Genomic DNA, 23,196 nt, shown 5'->3' with positions numbered 1-23,196 from the left:
GAGTAACTGTAGTGCTTCTACTCCTTGGCCTCTTTATTGGGTAGTGTTTGCATCCCTCTTTTTCTGTTTTTTCCATCTTCCCTCTTCCTCTTGTTCTTGGTCTCCCTTTTCTTTAGCTCTGTCTTTCCCCTTCCCTCTCTCTTTCTCTCTTGGTCTCTCCTTTTCCCTTGTGCAGGACTGTTACATTAAAGAACCACAGATAATAGACTTCTGTTGGTTTCTCTTCACGTGTTTGGGGATGACTTGTCATAACTGCTATGTGGCTGCACCACTCGTGCATCCTGATGTCATTTCCAAACTCACGAAGATAAATGTTATATCAAAAGGAAACCCAGTGTATTTCCTCTCCCTGTTTAAACTGAAAATAAAACAGTCCAAAAAAATCTATGAGTGGCGACAAGTGAGAACAAACAGAACAAGGCAGATGGAATGCTGTACTTTGGTGGAGAAGCCGGTGTGAAAATCTTGGAAGATTATTCTAAGCAAATCCAAAGATGACATTTGCTTTAATAATTTTCTATTTAATTTGACATAATGATTTCATGCAAATATCATTTTTCATTACAACTACCGTCCTGGTTTACTGTGAAACTACCTGCACTTGAGAAGTTCTGATTTATAGTATAAATCTTGTCTTTTTTTTTATTGTTCATATCTTTTCTGGCATCTGACAAACAGATATTGAGATTTTCTTTTCACATATGTTGCGCAAGAGCAGTTCAGGATGTGTAGTTGTTTAGCATCAGGCGTACGTGCTTTAATTCTCACTTCCAGTGGTAAAACAGTCTGTTATATTTTTAAAGAGACTAGAAATCTTAGTCTAGTGTGTATTTTCTTGATTTTTTTGTTTTCTGTTCTTTATTTTTTTCATCCTTCTTATTGTTTGTATTATTTTGTTAACATCTCCAAAAGTATATTTTTCGAGTATTTCAGTAATATAGTAGGCTCTGCTTCCAACACAGTGGTATATAATCCACTCTTCTTTTGAGCATACAGCCCCTTTCACAACATTATTATGACAACTAAAAATGTAAATGTATAGGGCCATATCCTCAGCTGGTATAAATTGGCATATCTCAGTTTGGCCAGAACATTCTATATCAGTCATTTCTAGAATATTAAGTTAAATTTTTGATACCATATACTTTGAGTGAGCTCTACAAAGACCATATTTGCATGTGCAGGTGACTTTACTTTATTTATACATGGAATTACCTGGTTTTCACATTCAATTACCTGTTTTGCCCATGTAAATATATGGTTTTGCCCATATGATGAATGGTTTGCATGTGATGGAGCATACTGGCTGTGCAGAGTTTTGATATTTAGGCCCTTAATTAGCAAGTATATATGTTTGGCATAAGAGGATCCCAAAGCATTTATCCCCTGGTGGATACCATGTTTTGATGCATTATTTGCCATAAACAATACAATATTTAAATGACAGGTTTCAGAGTAGCAGCCGTGTTAGTCTGTATTCGCAAAAAGAAAAGGAGTGAAATGAACACATTTAAATACTGTAAAAAGAAAAGGAGTACTAGTGGCACCTTAGAGACTAACCAATTTATTTGAGCATAAGCTTTCTTGAGCTATAGCTCACTTCATCAGATGCATCAAATATGCTCAAATAAATTGGTTAGTCTCTAAGGTGCCACTAGTACTCCTTTTCTTTTTACAGTATTTAAATGTGTTCATTTCACGTTCACTTTAGGGAACCAGAGTTTGTACTTCCGGTTTTGTGTCTGCCGTTGTTCTCTGAAGAAGCACACATGGGTGAAATGTTAAGATTGATAAAGAAAAATAGTGTTAACCTTAAGAGAGAGTCTGTCTTATTTATTGTCTAACCTTGCAACTATCTTTCAAAAACAAATACCCTTAAAAATCTTTCTCTCTCCCCCGTTTCCGCATACTCTCTCTTTCACTCCTCATAATGCATCTAACAGCTAGATCTTGATTTAGCCCTCCCCACCCACACTTGCTGACATCATAAATTATCCAGATCTAAATGGACAACCTTCATTAACTGTGCACTTTACAGAAAGCGCTAGCTCAGGAGCTATGCGCTCTCCCACTTTTATTAAAAGTTAAAACGCTCCTGGCTGCCACGGAAAGGGGAGGATGGGGGAGGCACAATGGAAGACAGTGCTGCAGAGCTAATAAATAAAAATAATAACTATTACCATTGGCTGAGTGACCCAGGGAGAAGAGCACTGCTGAGCCATTTGTTGTTCCCTTTCACTTGTCAACAGCAGTGGCTTAAAAGCCTTAGCCATTGTTCAGGGCCTAATAGCACCTGTTGGGATGATAGGAAGACAGCTGTCCAAAAAAAAAAAAAGTGTGTGGGGGAAGGAACCAGTGATTAGTCAAGTAACATGTACTTTGGTGCAGCTGCAGTGGGACATTTTGTGTCTTAAAGTAGGTGAAGCCTCCTTATCCCTACCCGCTTTTTCCCAGTGCAATAGACTCCTCTTTCCTGAGCTTGCTGACAAGAGTACATTGTGAACCAGAGCCAAAAACCTACAGGAATATCAGATGAGGAACTGATCTTTGTGTGTCATTCTCTGAGAACAGAGCTAGTTAAAACAAAACAACTCTCAACAAGCGGAAGTTGTGCCTCTTTGACAAGAGTAGAGATTTCTTGTTTTACTCTTTTTTTTTTTTAATTGCTCTCTTTCTTTGACAGCTAAGACTTTTCTCTTCTCTTGTTCCCTGGTGTAGTGTTCATGTTAGAAAGATGTAGGAATTCTGGACACTAATAATCAATTGTCTCTTTTCCAGACCTGAAATTTAAGTGCTAATATTCGCAAAAAGAAAAGGAGTACTTGTGGCACCTAAGAGACTAACCAATTTATTGTAGATTAAACGCACACAATGTACATTGTAAGGAGAGTGATACTTTAGATAAGCTATTACCAGCAGGAGAGTGGGGTGGGGGGAGAGAAAACCTTTTGTAGTGATAAACACCCATTTTTTCATGGTCTGTGTGTATAAAAACATCTTCTGTACTTTCCACGGCATGCATCCGATGAAGTGAGCTGTAGCTCACGAAAGCTCATGCTCAAATAAATTGGTTAGTCTCTAAGGTGCCACAAGTACTCCTTTTCTTTTTGCGAATACAGACTAACACGGCTGTTACTCTGAAACCTGTGCTAATATTGTAACAGTCTTCTAGGCAATGTGGTTTAATGGCTAGAGCAGGGACTGGAAGTTAGGATATCCAGATTCTTGTCTCTGTTCTACATGGATGCTTCTAGCTATGTGCCTCTGGGCAAGTCACTTATAATCTCTGTGCCTCATTTTTTCCTATCTTTAAAAAAGGAGATTACAGTATGTATCTTTTTTAAGTGCTTTGAGATCTTCAGGGGAATGGTGCTATAGTGCATATGTGCAAAGTGTTATGATGTCATTGATTATTATTTTAGCGGAATGGCTTCTATTTGAAAATGTAATGGAAATAAATGTTGAATATTGACTTTTTTTTAAATTCTAGCAATAGTGCTAGATATATGCTTTATTATTATTATTATTTACACCATGTACTCATTTTTTAAAAGATTGTTCAGATTTTAACTTACTGGTACCCTAAAAAGTAGGGGGGAAAGTAGTAATTTCCAGCAAGTGAATAAACAGCAGTAATAGAACCCTCAATAATTTTTTTTTAATATTCAGTGTTAATATGCACACATATGTCCAAATATATATTTTGTGTTCTGTACCAATCATTTTCTAAAGGTGTCAAAAATTAGCAGAGCAAAAGCATAGCTGTCTGTTAGTATTAACTAGTTATTATGAGCCCTTAATTAGAAAATAAGTATATTGTTGGTACTAATATGAAAATATTACAGGGGAACTTATTTGCTTTGATCTAACTGAGATAGAAAAATAAAGCTGATGCAAGGTTTAATGGTTTAAATTCCAGATGTTTCTGTTTTTATGTTGTTACTCTTTAAATAGTTTCTGGAAATATTAAAAATATCTCAGTGGCTGCTGAGTTATGATTCTGCCTAGTGGCTGCCGCTGAGTTTGGTATACGGGCTTATTCTATCCGCTGCGTGGTATACGGGCAAATCACTCCTGAGAAATAAATTCCTTCTTTCACTTATCGCTGACTGGAATTAGAAAGGCATTAGAATGTTGCATGGGGCAGAATTTCTCTCCTTCAGTCCATAGGGAAGACATTTTCCCAACATTCCACTCTTTTTCTCACACATGCTCCTATTTATGTCATTGTAGTATTGATCAGAAAGGAAAACGTTGGTCTTAAACTTAATATAGATGTATAATACTGAAAATTAGTTGTTTTGTGTTATTTATTTATATTGTTTTGTAGACCGAAATGGAGATTCATTTTATTAATTTAATTTTTTAAAATAAATATCTCTGAACAGTTAGACAGCTTGTAGGGGTTAATAGGCAGGTAACATGCTTCCTCTTTATCTTTTAATGTCATTTAATATATTTTGGGGAGCACTTTAGTCTTTGTCTGCAGTAGAGAGGTGTACCAGTAGAAGTTTTGTTGACACAGAGCCAACCACAAAACGATATCAGTGGAGTGCATTCACACTCAGATGCTTACGTTGGTGCATTCTGCCCACATGGCATGAAGATATATTGGCAAAAATTGTGTTGCACGGGAGGTAGGCATGCTAGTGTCTTTCATGCTGTCTTCAGGCATGCTGTTTTGTGGAAAATTGTCCCATTTGAGAACTCGCTGCTTCTAACATGGATGTGGCAGAGAGAAACACAGCTCCTTCCTACATTGTAAGCGCAGACTATATGATGTTGCCGTGCATGCAAGGACACAGCACTCAAAGAGATTCAACTGAGGATGACTGAACAGTGACAGCAGAGGCTACACTGTTACAGCTGTTCTTCACAGAATAACCGCACTCAGTGGAGGGGTGGCTTTGGGGCCATCTACTGAGCAATGGGACTTGATCGTCCTGCAAACATGGACTAGCCAATAGTGACTCCAGAATTTTCGCTTGCAGAAGGCTACGCTCCTAGAGCTGTGTATTGAATGCACTACTGTCCTGCAGCACAGGAACACCAAGATGGAACCTGCCCTTGCGGTGGAGAAACAAGTGGCAGTGGTCATGTGGAGGTTTGAAACCACAGAGATCTGTCAGTGAGTAGTCAATTTGGTGTTGGAAAACTTGGTGGGGGTCTGCAAGGAGATAAAAGAAGTTCTGTCAGGCTAGGTCAAGTGCAGGAAATAATAGATGGAGCAGGGCTTCCCTAACTGTGCTGGAATGATAATTAGGACCCTTGTCTCCTAGCCTGTGGTTATTTAAACCAAAAGGGAGGGGTGGTCTTGGTGATTAGGCAGGCCATCGTGGATCATTGTGGGTGCTTTACTAACAAAAATGTTGGCCGGTCTGGAAAAGTCCATGACACGCAGATTTTTAGAAACACTCAACTTTTTGACAGTCTGAAAGGAGGGCCTTTTGTGAAGCCATATACTAGAAAACTGCACAGATGCAAGGAAAGGTTATTGCTGCACACTTAACATTGCAGAAGGTGAGAGCCCTATTGCCAGTGGGGATGAGTGAGTGGTCAGGCTGTCTGCTGATCTAAAACAACCTGAAAGTAAGCCGTTAACAGTACCACTGCCAGAACGCTTCAGGTGAGGTACTTTGACAGTGGTGATAGCCACAAAATGTGATCATTTCTACAGTAACTGGTAGCGTATTGTATTTGTACACTGCTTTCACCATTTTTTGGAATGAATTAACAAGATAATTTTAAGGAATATTTGATTGAATTGTGGGAGACTTGTATATGCATGTATGTGAACAATAGTAAAATGACTGCTGGAGTATTTCTAGGTTGAACAGAAGCAATTGCTTCTATAGTATGCTGGATAGCTGACTTTTAAATACTTGTTCAGTGTTTTTAGTGATCTATGGGACCATTTTTGGCTATGTGAATTACTTTCTAGCACTGTGGGCAGCACTACAATGCCAGAAATCACAAAAAAGGTACCTCAATGTTCAGACAATATGTGCTTTATCAACATGCCAGCCATCACAAAAAAAAAAAAAAACTAGCAACTTACAGATGATTTTGCCTTTGCTAACTACAACCCATAACTATGTATGAAAAAGTGAAACAAGAAGCTGGATGTCAATGCATCACAGACGATGAGACTTACAATCAAAGCAGTTCTCTTTGTTCCCTGAGCTTTTGTCTGCTGGAGTAGAGTGCAGTGGGAACTGACTTAAAAGGATTGTGAGGAGGTTGGTGGCTCAAGGAGCAGGGGTAGGGAGGTATGATCCTGCCAGAGAAGGGAGCTGTTTAAGAAGTCTGAAAGCCACCTGGGAACGTATGTAGCCAAGCAGTTTTCTGTGATAATCCTCCCAGTGGACCTGGTGTGGAGTAGGGTCATGCATACCATGGTGGGCTGATCAAAGTATCTCTGCTTGTAGTTTCTGGGAAAATCTTAAATACTCTGTGTTAACAATATTTTGTGAAATTGTGCCCACAGACTGAAAGCTGTGTGTAAAAATTAACAGACTGTTCCATCCATAGTACTGTACATGCTACTGTGTGCAACTGGGTGGCTGCTGGCCTGGTCGTGTGTGTGTGTGTGCTCCAGCCTGAAATTTTTTTTATGTTCAGTCTCTTGCCCTGTGCCAGTTGTTCCCCATGTGTGTGCTATGTATATCTTTGTGGATCCATTTCATGATGCCTACATATCAGGGGACAGTGCTACCTTGACTGTAAGAGGAAATATACATTGTGTGGTCTTGAATCTCCAAAGCTTGGTGCACTATATGTGTGTCTGTTTGTGGTCTATGGTGTCTTGCAAAGCTGTATGTAATGCCTTAAAAACACTGCTCGGTTGTTAGAGAACCGTGCGTGTGTGTGCAAATGCTGTATGTTCATGTAACCCCATGATGTCAATTGCACAAAACTATTTATAGTTAATATTGCCTTGTTCACTTGTTATGAACGTTGTCTGGTGCTGCTGTTGATACCAATAAGATCTGTGTGATTAAAATGCTCTTTAAAAAGAGATTTTTCTGCATGCATACCTTTGTCTATCATTTTGATGGAGGAAGGGAAGAAGATTCATTTATAATGTGGACTTAAGGTCTGAGTTTGTTTGCTTTCCAGTGTAAACTGGGAGAGCAGTGGGTTAATTTTGGTCTATTGAGAATGCTTATGCAAGACTACTTGCTGGAGAGTGTTGGTATAATGGTATGCGGATGGACATGTGGTGGAGAAATGGTGGCTGGATGGCAGAGAGTGTTTACAGCTAGATTAGAAGGAAAGGATATATGGGTTCACACTGTGTTCTCCATCAGCTCTTTCCAGGCAATGCAAACATACAGGCACACCTTGCCAAGTGTTAGGGTATATCAGCTTACACTATAGTTTCTTTAATGGGACATAAACAATCACTTGCCTTCCCAGATTCTCCCTCTTCCAGGGATGACCTGTGTCGGCATGAGGCATTCAGACTGTCTGCAGTCCAGCCGGGTGTTGGATACCGTTCTTTACTCCACCTTGTTGTCCACTTGCTGGCCAGTGCCAGACACCTCTCCCTCATCCACTGCTCCACAGGGGCTTCCTCCTCCTCTCCTGGACATGAATTGTCCACAGTGGTTACAGGGGAAATGATAGTGTCCCTCGTGAATATAGCAGCCAGCTGGTTATAAAAGACACAGGTCATGTGGATAGCTCCGGAACTCATTGTTCTCCTTCACCTTCTGATGGTCCTGCCTCAGCTCCTTTTCCTTTGCACAGCCCTGGAACTTCTCTTTGGGGTATCTGAGTGTTGCCATTTCCTTTGCCTAGTCACTGTAAATAGTCTTGTTCCTATGGGAGTGCTGCAGCTGAGCCTGCACACACTTCTCTCCATACAGTGCAAGGAAATTGAGCATCTTCTCCTTGACCCAAGCAGCAGCACAGGACTGAGAAGCGAGGAGCCATGCTGTCCGCAAATTATCAGCAGGGAACCGCAACAGATATGGCTGTGAAGACCTTGCTGGGCATTTAAAAGTGAGGTGGAGTTCTACTCATTGTGACCCCTGGACAGTGGAGTTCAAAAGTGCTTCCAGACAGGTCACTCCTGAAGGGAATGTTGCATTGTGGGATTGCAGTTGGAGGGCTGCTTATGGGTACAGGTACCCGGGCATTCACATTGCCACTATGCTGATAGAACTATAATAGCTGGAGGTTTAGGTCACTCCAAAAAGAGGAATAAGTAAGCTGGAAAATGTGGAGAGTTTAGTCAGTAGGAGACACAATTAAACGTGGATGCTGTACTCCAGGCTGTGCTGAAAATGAGTGTTAGTACAACTTTCTAGCGTAAACTAGGCCTTAGAACACAGTGAAACCATTTTTGTGAAAGAGAGATTTGGAACAAATATGTCAATGAAGCACAGTTAAAGCTCAAGTAAACCAATAACAGGTATTATGTTATGCACACTTAGCCCACAAAATATTGGTTTACAAAGGTCATTTTCTATTCATTTACTTAGATCCTTTTTTTTTTAATACTTTCAGAGAAGCTTACCATATACACATGCTCACATACACAAATGTGTGTGTGTGTATAGATACATACACAAATTGGGCTGGTTTATAGAGCCTACTGCACTGGAGAGAATGTGGTTTTATTCCTGGCACTGCAGCTCCATTTGAGGATTACTGGATGCTGGCATGAGTCTCCAGGTCTCATTGTTCCATCTGAGGGAGTCAGTCTTGAGAGTGTTTGGCACCAAAGGGGGGAAAGGAGGGAGAGTTCTTGGGAATGAACATGAACTGAAGAGCCAGTATGCTGCTGTAACAATGGCTGGCACAGTTGGAGGGCCATTCACCATTGGGTATTGCCATAGGCATTGATGCGAAGCAGCATATGCGAGCAAAAGAGGCAAGGGTGGAAAAAAGGAAAACAAAATGCTGTGTAAATATATTTTGAAGGACATAATGACTGATAAACATACAATCAGGAAAAAAAAACAAATAATTGTTGTGAATTAATCCGTATTTCAGGTCAAAGGACTCTGTTCATCCACATTCTTCTCTTTTGCCACTATTGATTTTCCAATTGCTGTTATTCTTTCCATATTTTGTTCTCTTTCTCTTCTCCTGCCCTAGCCATAATTCTCCATAACACTTAGCATTAATGGAGTGCTTTAAATCATTGAGAACCTTTGCAAGTTTTAACTTCACAACACCCCTGTGAGTAAGTACTGTAATATCCTGGCTATTCTGTATGTGTATCACTGCTGTCTACTAGATAGAACCAGAACTAGTGTTCTAAAAGCTAGATTCACAATGGAACTTAGATGTCTAGAAAATAATTGGGATTCATAAAGCCTGAGTTAGGCTCCCTATACAATGAATGGGGAAAGATAGGCACTTTAGAACAAAGGTCACAAAAGCCAGGATGCCAGATGGCTCTTCACCTAAGCTAGCCAGTGGGAGATGCTGAGCCCCACCCCTCTCACTTAAGGTACTTAAGTGTGAGCTGCAGGGAGGCATGTCCCTCTGCTTTGGGATTCTCTGCTGCAGCCCTTCTCTTGCTGTTAGGTGCCTATGCTGGTTTCCCCAGAAGCCAGGTGGAGAGGGTGCTTCCTTATAATTTAAATAACATAAATAATGAAAGAATTGGTAGGCCAAAGAGAGATTTCAGAGTAGCAGCCGTGTTAGTCTGTATTCGCAAAAAGAAAAGGAGTACTTGTGGCACCTTAGAGACTAACAATCTGATGAAGTGAGCTGTAGCTCATGAAAGCTTATGCTCAAATAAATTGGTTAGTCTCTAAGGTGCCACAAGTACTCCTTTTCTTTTTGCAAAGAGAAAGAGTGTGCAATTAGTCTGTAGCCTTATGGGTTGAGTGCTCACCTATAAAGTGGGAGACCTCTCCAGCAGGGGTGCTGGAACAGGCGGGGCAAAGGGCTATGACCCTCCCACTTTTTGCCACAGGCCCAGCCCCGTGCTTCTCCTCTTCCTCCCGGAAGCTGGAGCCCAGCCTGGGTAAGAGCGGCCCAGGGAGCCCAGGCAGCCCGTGGGAAGCCACAGACGCCTCCACCTACCTAGGGTGGGAGGGCCCAAGAGCAGTCCCTAGTCCGTGTGTCACCCTCCCCACCCCGGCTCCTGGCCTAGGGCAGATGGAGGGTCCTCAGCTCCCCACAGCTTCCTGAGCGGCTCTTACCATGGATTGGCTGCGGCTTTTCAGCCCCCAAGGCTCTACCACCAGGCTGGAAGCTGGAGCCAGATCGGGGTAAGAGCCACGCACCCTCCACCTGCCCTAGGCTCCCCAACCTGGCTCCGGCTTGGCCGGAGGGTGGGGTCTTAGGGAGAAGAGGAAGGGCAGGGGTGGGGCCAATGAGGGGGAGGGGCCTTGCTCCCCGCCCCCCCCATACTTTTAGGCACAATCCTCCTGCCTCCAGTCCCCCTGCTCCAATGATTCGTATTAAATTATTTATTCACAGTGAAACAGCTTCAACAAGAGAGACTGAGGGAACCCTACATCAGATTATCCCTTAGCCCTGTGCTTAGGGCATGCTCAAGAGGTGGCAGATCCCTGTTCAAATCCGTTCTCCCCCTCAGGTGGAGGAGGGATTTGAACTAGGTGAGTATCTTAATCGCTGGGCTAAAAGTTATGAGGGAGGTGGTCCTCCTTCCATCCATTTTGTGTAAGATCACCTACGGGGGCCTGATCCAATAGTTGAGCTCTGAACATGTTGACCGGATGTGGCCCCACAGACAAGTTAGATGGAGGAATGCCTGTCTTTGTGAATTGCTCTGGGGCTCCGGGGTCTGGACACCTGGGACTGCTGTGTGCATATGAGAGGTACAAAAATATAGGTGCCTAGTGTAGGTGTAGTATGACTTTTATATTTGCAGGGGCAGCTCCAGTCAGGCAATGGGGCCACAGGTGGTGGGCCAAATTCCACGCCTGCCAGAGGCTTGCAGTTTGGGGAGGCAGTGCCCCTTGCCTTCACCCCCTCCCCCCAACTATGCCTCTGGTGCCTAGGTAACTTTTATGGCAGAAAGTTTGGTGCCAAGTGAATTTAGGCACCTGTGGGGTTTGATGGCTGCAGAATACAATTTCTATTAATTCCAGTGGGGCCTGATTCTGGGGTTTAGGCATCTAAAGAAGTAGTTTGGCGCCTAAGTCTTTTGTGAATTTAGCTCAGTGATTCTCAAACTTTTGTACTGGGGATCCCTTTCACATAGCAAACCTCTGAGTGCGGCCCTCCCCGTTTAAATTAAAAACACTTTTTTTTGTATATTTAACACTATTATAAATGCTGGAGGCAAAGCGGGGTTTGGGGGCTCGCAAACTGCCATGTAATAACCTCACAACCCCTTGTGGGGTCCCGACTCCCAGTTTGAGAGCCCCTGCTTGCTCTGTGTGTCTAGGTTCTATGTTGCTAATAGTTAACAGAGATTTTCCTTTAACTCAAGTAGATGAGTCCTGTGTTTCTGAAGAAGGAAGAGTTAAGCACTATCACCTCCGTTACTGAGAAGTTCTGAATGAGTATGGCATAAAAGCGTAGCATATCCAGCATCTGTGTTTGTATAGCACTTAGCATAATAAGGTCCTGCGTCCATGACTGGCAATTGTACTAGATGGCTAGAAGTTGTTACAGTATCATCCCCATTTTACAGATGGTGAAAATGAGGTAAAGCTGTTAAGTGATTTCCCAACTTCTTGAAGAGAGTCCATGTCAGAATAGTGATTAGAAGTAGCAGTTGCCAGTTCTCAGTCATGTGCTCAGATCACTAGACTGAGTCTAGCTTTATGGTTGTACACATTGCACGAGTACCCACATGTAAATATGTAAACTTTCTAAATTGCACAACGTATGTCTATTTTCTAAACAATTTACTGTGTTATTTCTTTTCCCAGTATATGTCTGCCTCCCAACAAAATGTTCTAGGCTTTTATTTAGTTTGTGAAAGTTTCTATGGTTGTAGCTTTTAGGACAATTATGTTTTTTAATATTTATCTATTTCAAAGCTGTTTATATAGAGTGGATATAATACATACATTCTAATCGTTTTAAAGATACAGTATGTAAACCTTTCACAAACAATACTCAGAATACATGAACAAGACATATGACATTACTATATAACAAAATATAATCAAACTATAATTTGATATAGACTTTCAGTTCTTCCTTTTGAATGGGGAATGGCCATCTATTGTCTCTAAAATCATAGTATTCTTTTTTTAAATAAAAATATTTGAAGTCTGTAAAAATAGCAAAATTCTGTCAAAGTCCCTCCCATGACAATTGCAGTTCAAGTCAAAAGAGATGTCAAACTACTTTAGTACATCAATTAAGCATGATTACATGTATCTTAAACAAAAAATCCATATAGTGTTTTTTAAATAGTTAACATACAGTATTTCAGCAGGGGAAACACTTATTAGATCACAAGAATCTATTTTGCACCATCAGCATTGCAGAGGGGATTATAATTGTGTTAAATTTTCATATTACTCATATTCACACATTAATGAACAGATGCATTGTTACTATTGGGATTTTGCCATTTGGCCTTTCACATCCCTAATCATGAATTTCCTACTGAGATCTTTACCATTCTAGCAGAAATTCAGTCATTGATACATGGCTGTCCATTGAATTCATTATTGTTAGCTTGTTTGTTGCAGCTCTTCCTGAATTACCAGTAGAGTCAGGTTGCAAGAACAGTAATTTGTAACATGAGTTGTTTCATTACAGTCAATAGGTTTTTATTGACAAAACCAAAAAAAAAAAAAATCCTTAAAAAATAGCATTGAACTTAATCACAGCCACTTCTATCCCGGTTTATGCATAGAAAGTTAACTATGATTTCTGATCAAGCACCTTCCAATAACATGGTCATGAAGGAGCCATTCATTTGGAGGGACTATTTGTTACAAGGAGGGTAATTGTACTAAGCTGCTGTGTAGCTGAGCTGTGTCTCTGCTTGGTAGTTAATACAGCGGCCTGCAGTGAACCTGGAGTGTTCTGTAGGCTTCAGAAACGAGGCTACTGTTGCTTTAACTCTCCAAGTTAGACAGAAGACTTCTGTTTCTTTACTAGCACACTACAGCGCATATTTTGTCTAGCTGCAGGGGAAAAGCTTTGTCATGGACTTTGCTGACAATAGACTTAAAAGTAAAACGTTCTACTTTTGGTGCCTGGAGGTTCTGTAGCCTATTGTTAGTTCACAATGGATTTCTATTGCTGCATTCCTGCTTTGCAAAGGTTTGTTAGCTTTTAATGACTGACAGTCCTCTATTGCAAATACCGCATTGGCGCTGGCCTGTTTATATGCTACTCAAGAATTTTTGAAAAACACAGGAAAAAAGAAAACAGCAATGTTTATTTGACCTATTCAAGATATGTTTTAAAAAATGGTTTCCTTCATGAAGTGTTTACTGGGAAAGTACAAACTTTGGAAATATTTGTAAAAGTGTCTAAAGCACAGTGGAATCTTCTTATCATGAACTCAGGAATGGAAATAGTAATGTTATAACGTTAACATGCAGCTTCTCATAGCTATTTCATTGTGATCTAATTGTAATTTTTGAGCTTATAATTAAATCTTTTATTAATGTAGTTCTTGTTATTACAAAAAAAGTTAGAATAAAACTTCATTCACCCTGCTATTTAAAGAGTAGAATTCCTATAATTATATATTTTTTTAATATTAAACTGGAGATTGAACATTTAGGAATGGTATGTGTGAGAGAGTATAATGCTAGTTTATGAAATAAAGATTTTGGGTTGTTCACTTTCATTTTCCACAAATCCTTTATAAAGAGAGAATAAAATACTATATTATTGGCATTTTGAGAGAGAAAGAAACGTCTGATATGGTTTTATTGAAAACTGCACACATATTTTTGTGACACTGATTCCTGAGAGCTTTAAGATAGGGGCTCAAGAAGGTTGGCAAAATTAGCCAAACAAGATAATGAAGGCTCCTCATAAAGCTTTTTACTATAGGGAAAATTAACCAGTTGCTAATAATTGTATGGTCCCTAGGCCAGACGGTCCCTTTGATAAGTTAACATGTACTCCTTTTATGCTCCTGGTAGGGGGTAAACAAATGCCTGAACAAATACAAATACACATAAACACAAATGTGGAGAATAGCAGTATATGTCTTAGATCCAGATAATAAGTGTGGGTATTGTTATTTAGATGGCACATACTGGGACACTTATCTTTTAGTACACTCCATTTTCTAACTGAATGCAGTACTAATCGTGGGATTGAAAGCTATTGTAATTGTGTACCCATCTAAATGCTGACAAGAATATACAATTACATTTGTTTGGAACGGAGTTTAATGTTCTCTGAATTTTATTAGCATTTATATTTACTTATGCATTAAAATTCCACATAAAAAAGAGCTCAAAATGCAAGAGTTAGCGGCATAAATATCGGCCACATCCACACCCTCAGTGTATTTTCCCCTGAAAATATTGAACAAATATATTTTATTATAAAAAGGAAATGATAGAAATCTGAAATGAGAAAATAATGGGTTTCCATTCTAGGCATTGCTTCCCCTCACTTCCCCATTTCTGGATTTTACAGTCTTTGTAAAGCTTTTTATCACACCAAACTTTTTATTATTATTATTATTATTTACAATGTCTGAGTTTGTGTGTGTTACTGGAAAATCTTTCCACGGTGTACTTACCACCACACGATGTTTAAACACACATTATAAAGTGGATGTAATTGTAAACACACAGAGGGACATAATTACATGTAGCAGATTTAGGAGCTAATTCTTTGCCCCTTTTTTTACTCTGCATTTTATCAACATAATTATTTTTTGACTGCGGACTAACACCCTGAAATTGACAAGCATCCATTATAAGCAGGAACTTGTTCACTAAATTGAAAAACAATGAATTGCAGGTTTATATGTACCCATTGTCATACAGAATTACTATGGCTTTGTTCTGCAAGAGGAAAAAGCTAATGATTTTGAAACAGCAGGTGACAAAACACATTCTCCCCCCCCCCTTATCAGTTTGTTGATGAAGTCATTATGAATTGGGGCCCAGAATAGGGTTGGCCTTATTTTTAGCAGATAGACTTTTAATGAGTTCTATTGTGGAGCCAGTCATGTTGATTTTCTTACGTTTTTTTTCTCCCTTCACTCAGAAACTCCCAGTATTGAAAAGCTACTATCAAAGGACTGGAAAGACAAGCTTCTTGCCATGGGATCAGGGAACTTTGGAGAAATAAAAGGTAACATTGTCACTGTGATCCTACAGAGTTAAAGTGAAACAAAAATAAAATGTGTGTATATAATTAGCTTTATGGAACTTCTTCATGTTTTTTGTTTTATTTCTCATTTCTTTGTTTGTTGGCAGTGTACAATCTCCCTGTGTGATTTTTAATAAACCATGGTATGTCCTAAATGAACAAGCCACTTTCATTTATGTAAGGCTTTTGTTCCATCTTTAATTCTATTTTTATCAATATAAGGGGAGTCTTTTATAGGATTCATATAAAACCCAGTAGAGATTTTCACAGTTGCATATTAACATAGTGTTTAGCATCCATATACAGTAGGAACTACACATCTGAAATCGGAAGGCGATCAGAAATGTTTGCTATTGTTGGTGCAGATTGTGATAATATTGTGCAATAGATGAAAGGGCAAAGTTTTTGTGGTGATGCCTCTAGGTACTGAAATTAACTTGTACAGATATTAAGAGACAGCACACAACATATGTGTGTTAAAGCATGTTCTTTTAAAGTCCTGCTGTAGAAGGAAAATGCAAAATGTGACCATTATTCAGCAGTAGTACCTTCTGTTTTGCCAAGATATTTACCCATTTTATATATGGGAGGTCATTTTAGGAAACCGGTACTTGTTTGTTTTTATACAGTATTTCTGCTCAAAATAATTGTGTCAAACTTGATGTAAATTCCAAAGATGCTGATGTTCCCCTAAAAGAAATCAGTGTGAGACTCCCACTTCCTACATGATAAAGTCAGATGGGGCTACCGTGTCATCTAATCTGACCTCCTGTATAACATAGAACTTCCCCAAATTGGTTTAGATGAGTTCATGAAGAATAGGTCCATCAATGTCTATTAGCCAGGATGGGCAGGGATGGTGTCCCTAGCCTCTGTTTGCCAAAAGCTGGGAATGGGCGACAGGAGATCGATCACTTGGTGATTACCTGTTCTGTTCATTTCCTCTGGGGCATCTGGCATTGGCCGCTGTCAGAAGACACGATGCTGGGCTAGATGGACCCAGTATGGCCGTTCTTATGTTCTTAACCCTGTTTGAACTAGAACATGTCTTGCACCACTTACATCAATGCAAATCCAGAGCAGCTCCATTAAAGTCAGTGGAATACACCAGTGTAAAAGTGGTGTGACATCAGAATTAAGCCCTACTTATTTTTAATAGACCTAGTTTTCTGCTTTTGTTTTACTTGTATTGGGACAAACCCTGAAGTCCTTATTCAGACAAGGTCCCAAAAACTTACTCCAGACAGTTTTAAGGACCTGTTTCTCAGTGCACAGTAACACTCAGTAAAATGTTGAAACAAACGCTGTCACTTTAATCCTAAAAGGCAGTCTCTTAGGGAATAATTCATAGGTTTACACTAAAACTTAGTATTTTATTCATATGTTCCTTTCAGCTTGTCACAAGTAAGCCACCGGCACTAGCTTGCTCTAGTCCACTGACTTACACAAGAGGGAAAGTATGCCATTTGCTCCCCCCAACTTCCCTAGCTAGGGACTGTAACTCATATGAGTCCAGAATAAATTACGCATCTGGTACACTTATTTGATAACTTGATGGCCAAACACAGCACTTCAGCACCAAGTAGCCTGGTGTATTACTCTTATAAGTGGGCCAAATTCTGAATTCTTTACTCAGTCTTTGCACACGCAAATGCACTTGAGCACACTTTCCTCACATATGAGTCAATTGGCCAGAGAGAGCTATTGCTAATATCTTGGCCTATGTGTGGTTAGTACATATTCAAAAAGTATATGATTTAAGTAACCCTACGATGTGGTGTGTAAACTGATTCATTAATCTTTAAGATGTTTTAGGGTGAGGGTCTGTAGGTGGCTTTCATTTCAGATTTCGATGTTTTCTTGCTGCAGCAGCCATCACAAGCGCTCTGGAACTTCTTTAACCCTTGAGATGCTGGAGTTTTAAAAAAATTTACTCCCTGTGATCCTCCACTCTCTTTGGACTGAGTAAAGACTCTGAAGCTTGCTCTGTACTAAGAAGGCAATCTCTTCCAAATGCCTATGATCTTGTTCTGTTGGAGGGCAGTCTTTTTTCTCCCTTCCTCTCTTTCCCCTTCACAAGTTAAACATGAAAGCAGCAGCGACTATAAGATAACATGAAAGAAATTCAACAGCTCTTTCAGTCTTGCCGGAGGTGGGGGGACAGGGGGAGGATGGGGAGAAAGAGTTTTCTTTACTTTAACTTCTGTTTTTAAATTTCATGTTTTGAACACAAGTTGAGTTATTGTTTCATAGCTTTGTTCAAAGCCTCACACCCAATGCATTTTACTGGAACTGCGGTTCTATGGCTGGGGGCATGGTTATTAGGTGTTTGGATCAGGTTTGGCAGTAAGCTGTGAAAACAGGCGCTGGTTTATTTTTCCTACTGACTGCCGTGACAGTTGCAATTATTGTGCATTGTTTGTAGGTGGCTAGAAAGAAAGGAGGATACAATAGAGCATTGCCCTCTGGAGGTAAATGAATTTGGCTGACAGGTTCTTGGGGGGTCATGCAGGCTGATTATTTAGTGCCCAGGAATGTGGTTTTCATGCCACCACCAGCCATGAGCGACTAGCAAACAATAGGTCAGTGGTATTGCAACTGTATTTAGTGAGACAACATGAAAGGTGTGCAAGTTGAGCTGTTTTATACATACACACACAGAGGCATTGTACTGGAAAGAAGTAATGTTTTTTTCCTGCTATGTGAACATGAGGTTATTAACAGTTTTTCAATTGTAATTTTTAAATTAATTTCTCTCTCTCTCTCTGTGTATATATATATATACATACACACACACACACACACACATTTAAAAAAAATTTCTCTTTTAGTGATATTTGGAAACGCATTCTCAAATAGTGTTTTTTTATTAGGACATTCTGGAAAGTGTACAGGACTTGAAGATGTTTTGCCCAACTATTTTGTATAGCAAATAGTTTTTTCCATTTAAATGTTCAAAATTTCATTATGTTTTTCATTAGATCCAGGGGAGTTTTACAGGGTTGTGTGCTGCAGATTCAGCATGAGGTTGCTTATTGTTATTGCCTGGGTTTATGTTATTAACATTGAATTATATTCTCTGATAGAGGCAAAAATCAAAGGAAGATAAAGATTCTTCTAAATTCTAATTTTCTGTTACTGTTATTTCTTTTAAATAAACAAATGGTAATATTTTACCAAAGGTAGGGAAGTATGTTTATTAGCTAGAGCAAGCACCAGCTACAACAGGATCCCTAGTTCTAATCCCAACTCTGCCACTTACTTGTTCTGTGACTTTCAGCAAGTCTTTTAAGATCTTTCTCAATTTACCCATCTTTATAATGGGAGAAGCAATGCTTACTCATCTTTCAGGGGGTGCTCAGAGACTTAATTATTAGTTTTATTTCACTTTGAGATCATCAGGTGGAAGGATCCGTATATGTCCAATTAAAGAAAAGGGAAAAATAGTGTTTTATTCTTGTGGTGTGAATGTATGTTGTATTCTTGAAAAGTTCATTCCAGTTTCATACACATTTCAAGGATATCACCTACATTTAAAATTGCGGGAAACTTCCAGAACCAATAGTAGCTATAAAAATTGACATAAACAAGTGTATCCGTTGTATATTATGTGTGTGTTTGTATAGATATATAGTAATGGTGGGTGGAAGAAAAGTACAAGCCTGAGGATGGAGACTTCCGAGGAGATCTTATTTTGAAAGTCACACAATTTTGAATCTGCTCAAAGCAAGTCAATCCATAGTACACTAGATGAAATTCTAATACAAGATGCCCTTTAATTCTTTTCAAAGCACCAAGCAATTAAGTTGTTTAAAACTTTTAAAATATGTATTGAATTAATTAGATATGTTTAAATAGAAATTATTTCTACATCCACTGGTTTTGGAAATGGGTTCAGAAAAGCCCGTTGGATTAGTCATGGGTAATACACTTTATTGGATTCAGTGAAGCAGGATGAGTTTCAGAGCTCAAACGGATAACCCACAGGAGTCTGATTTCGTCCCAGTCCAGCACAGCACGTTAGCTTCCATGCAGTGTAAGGTGAGAGTGGTTGTCTTCCTCCATAACATCAATATTGGCTACAGCAGAGGCAATATGTGGGATGGACCAATGGCCTGGTACAATATGGCAAATCCTGAATTGCTGTGTTCCTCTGTCTCCACACCCAGAACACGCTCTGCTGCTGTTAATGCTATTTCAGTTCCACCAGTGTTACCATTGTTGGAAGTCCTATTGTAGATGGGGGATGTCAGCGGGCGCGACCCGTTCAGCAAGTACAGTGGTAGGTTTCAGTGGGCCTTCTGCACTAGGTTTTCCAGTGTTGCTAACACTAGTGGGGTTGAACTGGCATTAGCAATGGTGAGAAAATTTTGAAAAACTTTCCTAGCATGCATAGGGCTTTTGTGTTAGTCTAGTTTATTTCCCATTTGCCAGGAGTTAATACATTTTGATATGTCCCCCACTTAACTAATTTTGAATCAGTTTAGGGAATTACAAGACAAAAGTTTGAACTGACTTTTGTTTAAAATCTTCCTGACTTTGCTTACTTCCAGAATTAAAGTACCGGTAAGTTAATTGTTTAAGAACTGATGTTCCTGAATCTCTGAAAGTCTGGGCAAATCTGAATCTGCATTTATTTTTTAAAAGTCCTCTCTATTGCATGGGATAGTTCCCAAACAACTCTGGTGAACTCTTCTTTTTACCTCTTGTAAAAATGAAGAGTCATTGGGGCAGATCTGGCTCTCAACTGCACCCGTTTGAAAGCAGGGCAACTCCAGTGGAGTAACTCCAGATTTAAATGAGTGTAGTTGAGAGCAGGATTAACCCACCATGCCTAATCTTAATGCACTAAACCCATATATATGTGACATAGACATTTATTTTTAAGCAGAGAGCTCTGTTACATGTTGTATGAAATATCAGTACAGGTATTTATATTAAACTGTGTTTGATATATGACAAAACTGTGTTTGATAAAGACTTTAATCTTGCTTGTGTGTAGTGAAGTCAGGGCATGAATGTATATTCAGTGAACAGTCTTATGACTGCCAATAATGGATTAAGAGAAATAATCCATTCAGTGATACTATAGCTCATCAGAGCTGTGAATTAAAGACATATGTTATGTAGATTCAATGTATGGATTAAAATGGATAATCTGTGAGGTGACACACAGAATCTTGAGATAAGTGGGCTATGCAGATTCAGTATATGGATTGTGACCGATAATTCCATTTAAGTAACACTGGACAAGTTGAAGACAAGTAAGCTTGGGGTAGTGCTCAGGTTATGAGCAGTAATCCAGTGAGTGACATGTTGGATCTCATAATCTGTAAACTGAAGACAAGAGAGCAAAGGATTCCACATTTAGATGTGGGAAAGGAGGAGGGGGTGATTATTCATTGGGCAAAAACTGCGTTTAAACCTTTAACTAATAAAGCACAACTCCCCAGGAGATGTGTGAAAGATGAGCATTCCCTTCATAGCTGTGTGAATTTGCATTTGCAAATTATCGTTTGAAAAATGTTTGCATGTTTCTGTCAGATGTGGACCTGTGGTATTCTTTTTTATGGAGAGTGTTGTATTTGGAATAGGAGAGAGAAGGAGAGTGAGAGAGAGAATCATAAGTAGAGGAGATAAGATATATGTGGTGGTTGGCTTCTTAAGTATGATAAATTCAATATTTATTGAAACCTACTTGGTATCATCTTCTCTCTGTTTATTTACTTTGTTTTTTTTAATAGTAGCAATTTGCTGACAGTGAGCTTTAGGCCTTTGCTGATGTACCAAAAGTGCTGGAGGGGGGAACTTGCCCAGTGGCACACTGGGGAACCTAAATTTTAAAGGCAAACTTGGCAGCTGCTGAAATAGTGGTTGATCAGAATACAATGTGATACTCTCAGCCGGCAAAGAAACAGAGTGTGCCAATCGAGCCACACCACCGCAGTGCCGCTTTCAGGTGAACTTGAAAGACTGAAATGGACACTGTGGCTGGAGGGAGCTATTCTCATTTGTCCCTGCAGGTGGAGGTTAGTCCAAGAAATGGAAATGGCAACAAAGCCTTGGGAGAAGGCCACCAAATAGGATTGGAGGAAATTCCGTTAAAATGCCTAAAAATATTAAAATCGAGAGCTTTGTGACAAAATAGTTAAAATGCTGCTTTCAAGCTGCACTGGACTATTTCAGCATTTTCTCTGAATAAGCATTATGACTCATAATAAATAAAAAATGAAATCCTACTTAACCAAATACCTCTCTTATTTTTTAAAAAGTGGTTATCAATAGAGGGGGAAAAGTCTAAAATTGAATTAATTTAAATAGCAAATGGCAATGGCTTTATTTTGTTTGACCATGTGGAGGCCAAACTCCTCCATTTAAACATCATTGAGAGCATTGGCTTTAAAAACAAATAAACAAACAAACAAAAAGGCTAAAACCAATGTCCTCTTTGAGTTAAAAGTACCTCATGGATGGAGCTGATAAAGATTAATGTCCTGAGCTACAATTACCAGTCTGTCAAAAGGAAGAGCATATATATATATACACACACATGCATACACACACACCTATATTATGCTGAGTTTGTCTTTTGTTGCTGTATACAATTCAAAACATGAACCAGCTAGCATAGTTACAGCTTGTTGCCTGGATGGGGGCACAATGAATAGCTGTTTTGAAGTAGTCCTAATACAATGTTGTCTATTCTTTTTGTAACCTTGACAGTAAGTAACTAACCTGGTTAAATACCAAGCTTTGTTTGCAGCCTACTGTACCAAAACTTTTATGACAGCCAATATTGAATATTCACTGAGGACTTATTTCTAGCATTGCAGAATAGGTAATGGACTGGTCTGTTTCAGAATGTACTACTGAGCAGAAGGCTGTGTCTTTGTCCCTACAGAATATTCATTCTTGAGGGTAACAATAGCTAAATATTATTGTTCATCAAATGTTTTAGTTCATTCCAAGCCATCTTCCTTGAAGGCTAAACGTTTCAGACAGTACACATGCTCAAATCAAGATGAATATCCACCTTCTAGGCTGTTATTCCAAAAAGAACATATTTATTTCAGTGGCTCTCAAACTTTTTTACTGGTGACCCCTTTCACACAGCAAGCCTCTGAGTGTGACCCTCCCCCCTTATAAATTAAAAACACTTTTTAATATAGTTAACACCATTATAAATGCTGGAGGCAAAGCGGGGTTTGGAGTGGAGGTTGACAGCTCGTGACCCCCCATGTAATAACCTCGCAACCCGAGGGGTTCCGACCCCCAGTTTGAGAACCCCTGCTTTATTTGTTAAAATACAGAAGAAAATATATTACAGAAAACCGTAGACAGATAACTTTTTTTTTTCGTATTGTAAGCTATGGCTCAGCTAGTACAAATCAATCAGAAAGTTTCCTTCTATTAAGCTGATTTCACATATCCGTATGGAGTCAATTAATTTAACAAGCTAGGTAGCTGTATATTTCAGACATGCATTGTAAAGTAATGGTGGCCACTGTGTACTGAAGTTGGCTTAAATACTTAGTTGAAAATGCCAATTTTCAGATTTTTATGTCCTGGCAATCCCAAAGAGTTACTGGCTTGAAAATCATCATGCCAGCTCACAATAAATACTCATTGTAGTTATTTCCATAGCATTGAGTTGAAAGCATACAGGGGGTTTGTGTGCATGTACAAACGCACACTCACAAAACACACAACAGTGATATAGCATTAATAATTTGGTTAATCACTGACTGGTAATAAATGTAAAAATTTCTGGTCAAAGACAGAAAAAAGGTGTTTAAATTCCATACTTACCCCAGCCAGTTATGTCTGTTTATCAGGGTACATTTCCTGAAAGAGCATAACATAAACTCCCCATTGCCCCACATACAGAACTGCTGTTGACGTCAATGGCAGTTCCATGTGTGGCTCAAGGGGAGAATATTCCCATTT

The 23,196-nt window shown here is 39.4% G+C and overlaps 1 protein-coding gene across 5 annotated transcripts in view; it reads left to right on the top strand.

The window, feature by feature from the left end:
• Nucleotides 1-23,196, top strand: part of SOX5 (SRY-box transcription factor 5) — a 547,425-nt gene that overhangs the window by 337,972 nt on the left and 186,257 nt on the right. For all 5 annotated transcript variants that reach the window (XM_073318355.1, XM_078849539.1, XM_078849535.1 and 2 more), the window contains exon 4: nt 15,145-15,231. In XM_073318355.1, coding sequence (XP_073174456.1) covers nt 15,145-15,231 — 87 coding nt within the window. The remainder of the gene's footprint in view (nt 1-15,144; nt 15,232-23,196) is intronic.

The sequence above is a fragment of the Lepidochelys kempii genome, chromosome 1, assembly GCF_965140285.1.
Source record: "Lepidochelys kempii isolate rLepKem1 chromosome 1, rLepKem1.hap1, whole genome shotgun sequence".
NCBI classification, from domain to species: Eukaryota; Metazoa; Chordata; order Testudines; family Cheloniidae; genus Lepidochelys; species Lepidochelys kempii.
The sequence above is the reverse complement of the archived record's forward strand: the minus strand, read 5'-3'. Positions and strand labels throughout refer to the sequence as shown.